The sequence below is a fragment of the Ranitomeya imitator genome, chromosome 9 (genome assembly GCF_032444005.1).
Source record: "Ranitomeya imitator isolate aRanImi1 chromosome 9, aRanImi1.pri, whole genome shotgun sequence".
Classification (NCBI taxonomy): domain Eukaryota; kingdom Metazoa; phylum Chordata; class Amphibia; order Anura; family Dendrobatidae; genus Ranitomeya; species Ranitomeya imitator.
This window is the reverse complement of record NC_091290.1, coordinates 12,764,712-12,775,611: the sequence shown is the minus strand read 5'-3', so window position 1 is coordinate 12,775,611 and position 10,900 is coordinate 12,764,712. Positions and strand designations below refer to the sequence as shown.

Genomic DNA, 10,900 nt, shown 5'->3' with positions numbered 1-10,900 from the left:
TAGTGAGGAAGGACCCCGGGCTGCCCTCGGCGCCTGACTAAGGGGCCTTCGCCGCACAGTCGCGCTCATGACGTCAGTGTCCGCCGCACAGCCGCCATCTTGGTGCAGGCAGCTACTTCCTATCCCCATATTGTGGTTATTTTGCCATTTCCATGTGCGAGGCTGCAGTCACTTCTTAATTTTGGACACAAAGAGTTAATGTTACCCGGAAACAGCGCTGATTTATTACTCTGGGTATTAACTATAAGAAGTTAGATGATTTTCCTCCCTATGATGACACCAGGTTCTTATTTGCCCTCTATATCAGTGCATTATAATGGGGTCGCCATGAGAACGCCGCCATATTTAACGAGCAGAGACGACGTTCATCAATTAACGAGAATTTTCAGTCATATCTATGGCAATATACCGTGTGCTTTACACTCCATTTTCAAGATCTCCGCTTGCTGTCAGTGAACGTCTTCTGTTTCTTATGTTCGGTGGGTGAAAACTTCCACATCTTGTCGTTGTACGGTGGGTCATGACCAGTGTGATGGTCACACATGGCGGTGTCGTGGCCATTTTTCCATTATACTGCCATCGCCGTCACTTTGGAGTAGATATCCGAGAGCCCAAGGACATGGGAGGTGTCGGCCGCGGTCCTGGTGACGGTCCTGGTACCGGATAGTACAGGATGTCGGGGTCTGCAGCAGCTCCGGTCACAGGGAGCAGTATAGGCGCCTCTGAGCCCCCGAGTCTCTGTGGGTAAGACGCACTTTGCAAGATCCTCAATGGATGCAGCAATTTAGAGGATTATTTTCTCAGCTATCTCCAGACTTGGGTACAACTTGTTCATTCGACCTCTGGGACCCCCAGATCGCGGCTCCACATCCCCATCTGTATGGAGTGAAGGTGCTCATGGTCGGCCTCTGCTCCGCTCATTGACTACAGGATTGCTGAGCACAGCTCTTGGAGCAGTCCCATGGACCATGAAAGGTCACAGGCCGCGCGTGCACCTCCGCTCAGGACCGGCTGCAGAGCCCCGATCTCATGATCCATGGACGTCCCAGCCATCACATAAACAAGTGATTCCCTTTCCTGTGGATAAGTGATTTAGGTTTATTGGCAAAAAATAATCAAGTTAAGGCTTCACTACGACGTCGGTGAAATTTCTGGTACACAATAACAACAGCGTTTTTCACCAGTTTGGTCGGCGCATCTTATTTTTATCTACGGTAAATTGTGTAATATCAAATATGAAAAGTCGAACTCACACGGATGCAACTAAGCAGCAGTCAGCGAGCTGTCCCATTTGTTTTTTTTTCATGGACAGAGTTGCATTGGGGAGTTTCTCCAGCTGAGAATCGGACATATCGACGTGTTCCGGTGCAGGGCGCGAATAGAATTAGTACGTGAAAGTCTCGCGTCTGAACGAGGCCTTACGCTGAGACGAATGTGACGAGATTAGCCACGATAAGATGTGTAAATTAATTGCAGATATTTGGTGCAGACTCTTTACCAATGATGAGTGACACAGGTTCACGTTCACCCGCAGGTTATCAGCTCCATGGCATCAATATTAGGCTGCAGATTTACAAATGATGTCGGATAAGACGGCTGCAGTCTCCTCTGTGCTGGAAGCAGGAAACCTGTGTCCACTGCATCATACAGCAAACGTGTGTCATGGATGGTGTCAAAGTGGACATTCCCTTTAACATGAGCCATCTGTCTTAGGCTACGTTCACATGAGCGTTGCGTCGGGCGCACCCGCGGCGACGCATGCGTCCCTATATTTAACATGGGGGGCGCATGGACATGCGTTGCACTTTCGTTTTGTGACGCATGCGTCACTGTGGCGCATGCGTCAGGGCGCAGAGGACGCTGCATGATGCAGTTTTTTCTGCGCCAAAAACCATGCAAAAGTGGACGCATGCGTCACAAAACGCTGCATTGTGCATGCGTTTACATTTGCGTTGCATCGCCAACGCTGCACCGCACAACGCAAATGTGAACCTAGCCGCAGTCCTGCTTCACGCCATTCTTCCTGACTTCCCATGAAGCGTGCATGTGTTCTCATGAGGAAGAGCAGGGATTAGGCAGCTGGCACTCACCTATGGTAGCAGCTTATCTCCTGTGAGCATTAAAAAAAAAAAAAAAGGATTGGGCATGTTAAAAATCCAACAGCCCCATCCTTCTGACATTTGCTGTCGGGAGAATCCGCACTTTTTCCTGTACTAAAACTATGGGTTTGGATGACTGATCTGTATACATTTCTGGCCCAAATTTCCTGGTAAAACGAATCCCACCATCCCCGACACCTTCCCTTCATCCCCAGAGCAGTTGGCGCAGTTCAGACTATATGCTTGCGGCCGCTTTATCCCAGTGTCCCACAGCTTGGATTCTAGCGGTCTGACTCATTTGTAATAACTAAGCCAGACCCCTCCTGTCTAAAAATCATCTGTGACAGAAAGCAGGATCCCACCAGCCCCCTTAACACAATACTCGATTACCTACCTACACAGGAGACCCTGCCCTGGATAGAATAGTCAAATACTTTTCGATGCAAAAGGTCATTTTTGGAAAAAAAGGTGATAAATATCAGATCTCTGCAGCTCGGTCCTCTGTGTAGTGTCTGCTGTACAGCTGATTATCGGGGGGTACCGGATGTCGGACCCCAGCTGATCCGATACTGATGGATAAAATGGTTTCATGCGGTTCTTTCAGTTTTACGCCACAATTTCCATCCAGGGTCTTATACTGGATATCCAAGTATTTCCCCCATCCCCCTAAGTGCCAGATTCACATGACCACGTTTTTTTTATAAACTTGGGTTTTATTTCCCTTCTTTTAATATGAATGGTCCAATATTCGCCCGGCGGGCCGCCCTCCTTCAGAGGGAAAGGAAGATCACCAACGGCCATTATGAATGAAACACTGATGCCCAAATAGGAGCAGAGAGTCCCGGCCATTTATACCGGGCAAAAACATGAAATTAGTAAAGAGAAAAATGAAAAAAAAAAAATATAACAAAAAACAAAACCCTTCTCCCAATGAATGAGCGGCTGTGTTACAATGTCGACTGGATGATGGAGTAGTAGTCCTAACCATGCAATCAATGGCAGGAGTGTATGCAGATAATGGCGGGGGTCACTACGATGGAGGCAAGGCCCAAAGCCATTGATACCAGTGAGAATGAAGCCGTCCCTGGCACTTCTCTGAAATACAAGGTCATGGATTTAGGCTCTTATTCTAGAAAACTGACAAATGCAAACCGACTCCGGGCATCAAGGAAAGTCCCCGTATATTGGGGGAAACGCGGCTATAAAAAAAAAAAGTTAACTTCTTGTATTATAGACACCAGCGGGTGCACAAGGCTTCCTTCCAAAGGGTTAATTGACGTGCGGACTGGTCATTTGTGGCATCCCTCCGTTAGGTCTTGGGGGGGGCTCCTCGACCTGCAAAAATCAAACAATGTATTGACCGTCGCCGGATTTCTATACTAGAGAAAGACACCGAACTAATCAATGAGTAAAAGCAGAAACGTTTCTTATGATGAATATATTGGACGGTTCATCTTCTGCAGCCTTTATACATCACAGTACATAGAGCGCACAATGAATCGTTCAGTGAGCGCAGCCGCGGGTCTATGACTCTTCTCTCCGCTCTCCTGATCCATCTTAGCAGATTTATGACAAAAGTTCAGACCTCATCTGGTCATAAAAAAAAGAGGGCCCGCATCCAGAAGATCAATCATAAGTAGATCACCCCTACAAGAGCAAGGTGCACAACGTACAGGATAGAACAAGATGGCCAACCACATGCCGGAGTTATAAGTGAGGCCATAGGGATCTACAGATGAGACCAACGTAAAGGCCATGGCCACCATTGCAGCCTCCTCCCCACACACGTCATTTTACTCTTGGATTTGATAAAGTGTACGTTTTGGTTTCTGGGCTGAAGAATGAGTTATCTGAGAATCCATCAGCGAGCTCATATTGACTACAGTTTATAGCTCTTATCTATCATCTTCCGAGTTCCTCTCGGCAGATTTATGACCAGATAGTAGTTGAGCTGATCTTTGTGGTTAGAAGGACGATTTCTTACATATGTATTATGCTATGGACCGCGATGTGCAGACCCGGGCCAAACATCTCCTGACCTAAACTCATATGTTCCTATGAGAGAGTTGAGTTTGGACTTGAAACAGATATATAAAGCCGGCCTAAAATCGGCGGAGAGGATCTCAGAAAGAGGAACATACAAATTATGAACTGTCCTGGCAGACAGAGCTCACTTATGGATCCTCAGTTAACTCATTCTGCAGCAGGCAAGACAGCGCAACACAGTTTACAAAAGGCAAACGGTGCAAGATTTAGTAATGAAACCCAATTGCAAAAATGATTTTCAGCCAAAACAATTACATGGAATCAGGCATTAACCCCTTCACGACATTGGCCCCAGCGAGCCTGCCCCCCCCATACCGGGCAGATGCTGGCTGGGTATTACAGCCAGGATGGGCAGCTAAAATTGTGGGTGCAGCAGCGCTCTGGCAGCAATTGTTAACTTGTTAAACGCCGCTGTCAATCTGACATGCTGACATGCACAGGCATCATTCTCTCCACTCATCGGCGCCCCCGTGCCTGTCATTAAGGGGCCCCTTTGGTACCCTTACCTATGGCCGGGCTTCAAAAGAGGCCGCTGTGATTTCTGCTTTGTACAGCGACGTGGAGGCATCACTGCATATAGCACAAGCGTTCGGAAGATCGCATCTTCCCCTAATGGGGCTACCAATAACAGTAAAAAAAAGAAAACCCCTAAAAGTTCAAATCACCCCACAAAAAAAAAATATATACAATGTGGTATCGCCACATTCAGGAAAGTCTAGTCTATCAAAATAAATAAATAACTATCAGTTAAACGGAAAAAAAAAAATAAAAATTCAAGAGCGCCAAACATTTTTGGTTGATGCAAATTCACCAAAAACGCTGTAACAAGCAATCAAAAAAGTCACATCTATCTCAAAATCATACTAATAAAACAGATTGTCCCTTAAAAAAAAAAAAAAAAAAAAAAAAGCCATCACAGATCAAACGGCAGAAAAATAAAAATGTTAAGGGTATGTGCACACGTATCCTGGAGGACTGCGGATTTTTCCGCAGCGGATTTTGGAAAACCACAGTGCAAAACCGCTGTGGTTTTTACTGCGGATTTATTGCGGTTTCTACTGCGGATTTCTATTGGAGCAGTTGTAAAACCGCTGCGGATTCCGCAGAAAGTAGTGACATGCTGCGGGTTGTAAACCGCTGCGTTTCCGTGCGTTTTTCCCGCAGCATGTGCACTGCAGATTTTGTTTCCCATAGGATTACATTGTACCGTAAACTCATGGGAAACTGCTGCGGATCCGCAGCAAAATCCGCAACGTGTGCACAGAGCCTAAGGGTCTCAGAAAATGGCGACAATCCAATTTTTTTTTTCTGCAACCTTCTGATCCCCCACCACCACTAAAATAAATAAAATAATTAAACACTGGACATGTTTGGTATCGGCATAATCGTATTATGAGGAGAATCATACTGCATGGTCATTGTTACCCCCAAAATCTGCACCGTAAAAACAATGTCATAATTGCGTTTTTTGGGATTCTCCCCTCCCATTTTCCAGTACACTATGTGATAAAATGAATAGTATTTTCAAAAGTACAACTTGTCCCGCACAAAAAAAAACAAAACCAGGCCCTCTGTGGATAGATTATAGAAAATATATATTATATAAAGGGGTAGGGGTGTGGGGGTGTCCGGGATTGGCATCTGCACCATCGCAGCTACAGCCACAAAATTTTGCACAGTCACACGTCTGGACCCTGAGAGCGTCATAGGCTATGTTGTGAGGTGAAATTTTAACCCCGCGCGTTCCAATTCACCAAACAATTTTGCCCCTATCTACATAATGGGGAAAAACTGAAAGGAAAAGTGTTGGAGAAAAATTGACAGCTGCCAGATGTGAACAAGGGGGACTTAAAGAATGAGAGCGATGGCGCCAAAGAGTATATACCGTACAGTTGCTAAGGTGGGGCCCCGACATGGGATACTCACCACACACGGGGATATGAACACACAAAATGCGCCACACACTACCACGTGCTTGAACACATACCACCCTCAGCACACATTTCACCACACATACACCAACCTCGCCACATAAAAGTCGAAACACAAAAGTCACCGCTCAAAACTCACCACGCGCAGAACTCACCACATGCAAAAACTAGGCTCTTGCAAAACTCGCCACAAGTGCAAAACTCACCTCATGGAAAACTCGCCACACGCAAAACTTGCACACGCGGAAAAATTGCCACACATGCAAAAGTTGCCTCACACAAAACTTGCACATACTCAAAAGGCACCACACATAAAACTCGCCATGCGCAAAACTTGCTGCACACAACTTGCTACACTAACCTGTCACATGCAACTTGACACAAAAAGTTGCTACACGCATGTTGCCACACAAAACTCATCTCACAAAAGTCGCTACATGCATGTCGCCACACGCAACTCAACACACACAACTTGACAAACGAAACTCGCCCTAAAACACACACAAGTCTGGTATTATCCTTCAAAAATAAAAAATCTGATTAATAAGCAGACAAACTACAACAAATGTACCATATAGGAAATACGGCAGCTGTCAGTCACATGACCTGTCTATTATGTGTATGTGTGAGCTAATATATACTGCCAGGGGGGAGGGCTTCCTGTTGGCTGGGGATTTATCAGGCTGCCAATTTAGCTTACAAATACTGAGGTAAAAATACTGAGCAAATAACGTGTGAATGAGGTCTAATACAGGAGGAGATGACACACAGGTATATACTATATACAGGGGAGATGACACAGGTATATACTATATACAGGAGAGATAACACACAGGTATATGCTATATATAGAAGATGACATGCAGGTATATACTATATACAGGAGGAGATGACACAGATATATACAGGAGGAGATGACATTCAGGTATATACTATATACAGGAGATGACATACAGATGTATACTATATACAGTATAAGGGAGATGACAAACATGTATATACTGAGGTGATGAGGTGAAAATGAGAGGTGTGAGGAAAAATAGTGGAGTGATCAGAAAATGACAGATGTGAGGTTGAAATGACAAGTGTTAGGGGGGAATGAGAGGAGTGAGGGAGAAAATGAAAGATGTGATTGGGAAAATGAGAGGCGTGATGGGAAAATAAGAGAAGTGAGGTGCTATAAATATATATATATATATATATATATATATATATAGTGTGACATATGTCTGGGGTTATATGTGTGAATAGTGATAATGCAACATCTGTCCTGAAGGCAAGTCGCACCTAGGTGTTAATGGGTACTTCCTTGGGACTAGTAGAAACTGTCTCCATAGCTCACCAGTGGGTGTCTAGCTAGGGCCGAGAAGAAAATCAACATTTGGCACCTTCTAGGTCTTGGAGGGGAGACGCTAATTGCGGCCTGGGGGAATCTATCCCTGAGAACCTTTCCACGAGAGAAAATAATATATTCATTGGGGCGTGGCCATGGCCCAATGAAACAGGCAGCAGTTATGATATTGGCCTTAGGGGCCGGTCTAGAAACCTGACCTCAGACCAAAGTTTTAAATTTAGGCTGCAGACAGAGAATTGTGTTCACATGATGGGGGCAGCCTGAGAAGCTGGTGTGATCAAATCTACATTCGTCCTACCCCAGGGAGCAGAAGCAACTACCAGTTTGATGATTTCTGTAAGTTTTCTCCTGTTTACTTTGATACGGTTTTGTATAAGTTGTATGTCTTTTTATCATATTTTTATACCTTTTCTTATTGTAAGCACTGAACCCTTTGTTATTAAAGTATAAAACTTTAACAAGTTGAACCTTGAATGTTCTAAAAGAATCCATAGCCTAAAGTGTGTGAGACTTATGAGTGATACATTGTTATTAGTATAATTTCTGGGACTCATCGCCCGTGTATTCGGTGAGTGGTGGCAGCACGTATATGAGCGGGTGTGTGGCCTGGGTCGGTGTGTGATTTATGCTCCCATTACAGCATAGGACAAAGGTTGAATGCTGGACTGAGAGTGGGGAGAGATTAACCCTTGCAGGCACAACCCCAAGTCACGTGTGAGCAGGCAGATGACGAATTAGTGACGCCACGGAGTAGGGGTTCGTGACACCCTCATATGTATATGTGAAGTTATGGCTCTGAGAAGGGGGGGGGGGGGGGGGGGGACAAAAGAAGAAAAAAAAAAAAAGAAATTATCAGTGATACCAAGAGGTAAACAAAAAAAAAAAAAAAAAAAAAAAAAAAACACGTTTCCAAAGTAATCCATATTCTTTAGCACTTGTAGTGCACCCCCCAGGCCGGCCCCCTGAAAGGATCTGCCGAGGTGATTTCTGCAGGCAGACGACGCGAGGTCGATGTGATGCAGTACAGCAGAGCTCAATAAACCAGACCACAAAGGACTCTGCAGTTGACGTTAACACAACTTTATTTGAAACTCAAGCAACAATTCACAAGTTTGAAATTTTTTGGGGGGGAAAGAACTGTAATTGCAGGGGGGTAAAAACAAATTTTTATTTAGTTTTTGCTTGCAAAAGATAAAATGAAGAAAAAAAAAAAAAACGAATGTACACAGCCCAATCTTAATTGGGAAAAAAAAAAAATAGTTAAAAGTTTGAAGAAAAAAAATTAAGTTAAAACTTCAAGTTTTCAGGAGAGATTGTTAAAACAAACAAAAAAAAAAAAAGCCAAGTCACTCTAGCAAAAGGCAAAGTTTGTTTGTGTTTAACCGAGAGCTAAATTGATGCTCAGTGGATTTCAATGGATCCTATACAAAAAAAGCGGAACGTCTCGCTCAGCACCCGAGGGGGCTTTAGAGTTACTACACCTCACACTAGATGCGGTGGGAGACTTTTGGTGGCCGACGTTATCTAGGCATGTTATTGTATGGGGATAAAAGTTTTCCTTCTGCTCCTCAGGCTTGAAACCGTGACGCCTGGAAGCTGTATTAGGAGTGCATCGCTTGAGAATTACCTCGAGGGGCGCCCCGAGGACCTCCTTGTCCAGTGCCACGTTTAAAGTTTTGTTGGTAGCCATCCTAAAAAAGGAGAAGATTACAGCGGGTCAGTGTTATCGGGGAATAATACAGGTGACAGGTTCTGAAGACGCATCTTTCACTTCATTTTCTACAGAAACCTTTTCACTATGCAAAGTTTGCTTCTGGCATTCTACTACGTTCCAGCCTGACCCGAATACTAGGATAACGGAAGAGTCAGATGGCCGTATAACCCGGATCAGGATCGCAACGCAGTGCTCGGACTGGCTGGCGGCTCTCCCGACCAGAGAATGACAGGTGCATAGAAACATGTGTCACGCTGAGGTCAGGAGAGCCGCCAGCCAGTCCGAGCTCTGCGTTGCGATCCTTGCCCAAGTTATACGGCCATCTGACTCTTACCTAAAGCTTAGAGATCACCTGTGAGCGGTGGTAAAATAGCACCGTTGACCCCATTTGTTTACGACTCAACTCGCTGGCCTTGCCAGTAATCTTTCTCTATCGTGTGTCCCCCATGGAGGCTCCGAGAAACAGATTTTACGGTAAGCAACCAAAAATCCTGTTATTGCCGCCTCAAAAACCACCTCCTTCCTGACGGCATCTGCAGCTCTTCTTCCAACCTAGCACGACGTTGCGCCATACTGTCTAATCAAAAAGACGGTTGCAGGCACAAGAAGAAAGGGGTTCTCAGGGCTCCCATCTAGCGGCCACAGATTACTGGCGTAACCAACGGATGGAGTTATGCGGATTGAATCGCACAGTCTCTAGAAGGGATTCTTTTTAATTTTACAAAAAAATTTAAAAAAAAACAGTGAAATTCTGCAATTTACTTTCACATAATAGCCGGACACCTAACGGAGACCCTACAAATCCCATTATCTACTATATAATTGTCTACGGGTCACTTCCGTCTTTCTTTCTGTCTGTCATGGATATTCCTTGGTCGCAGCCTCTGTCTATCATGGAAACCCAAGTCGCTGATTGGTCGCCGCAAAACAGCCACGACCAATCAGCGACGGGCACAGTCCAGAAGAAAATGGCCGCTCCTTACCCCCCGCAGTCACTGCCCGGCGCCCGCATATTCCCCTCCAGTCACCGCTAACACAGGGTTAATGCCGGCGATAACGGACCGCGTTATGCCGCGGGTAACGCACTCAGTTACCGCCGCTATTAACCCTGTGTGTCCCCAACTTTTTACTATTGATGCTGCCTATGCGGCATCAATAGTAAAAAATGTAATGTTAAAAATAAAGAAACAGAAAACCTGCTATACTCACCCTCTGTTGTCCGCCAAGCCAGCCGCCATCTTTCGTTCCCAGGATGCATTGCAAAATTACCCAGAAGACTTAGCGGCCTCGAGACCGCCAAGTCATCTGGGTAATTTTGCAATGCATCCTGGGAACGAAAGATGGCGGCAGCCACACACTACAAGGGGCCCTCGGATCGGATGGTATGTTAGAACTACAAGGGGCCCTCGGATCCGAAGGTGAGTATATGTTTATTTTTTATTTTGTAGCCTGTGACATACGTGACTGGCCAATATAATACGTGGCTGGGCCAATATACTACGTGGCCATGCATATTCTAGAATACCCGAGGCGTTAGAATCGGGCCACCATCTAGTAGTCAATAGTGATCTTGAGGAGTCATTTGGGTCCATGTGACTTATCCATCACCCTGTTCCTACTAGGTAAAGTAGACGTTCTGACGCTTGTGTGATACCAGCCTTGAAACGTTGCATTTTAAAAGGTGTATTGAAATCTGCGTGGAAAAACTAGCAGGGTAATAGCATCAGCTATGGAGAATATTTCTGCACCGAAATCA

At 45.2% G+C, this 10,900-nt stretch overlaps 1 protein-coding gene across 2 annotated transcripts in view; it reads right to left on the bottom strand.

The window, feature by feature from the left end:
• Positions 1-8,489: 8,489 nt before the first annotated feature.
• CAPRIN1 (cell cycle associated protein 1) overlaps positions 8,490-10,900 on the bottom strand; it is a 44,748-nt gene continuing 42,337 nt past the window's right edge. For both annotated transcript variants that reach the window (XM_069739102.1, XM_069739103.1), the window contains exon 18: positions 8,490-9,121. In XM_069739102.1, coding sequence (XP_069595203.1) covers positions 9,032-9,121 — 90 coding nt within the window. In that variant the 3' untranslated portion in view covers positions 8,490-9,031. The remainder of the gene's footprint in view (positions 9,122-10,900) is intronic.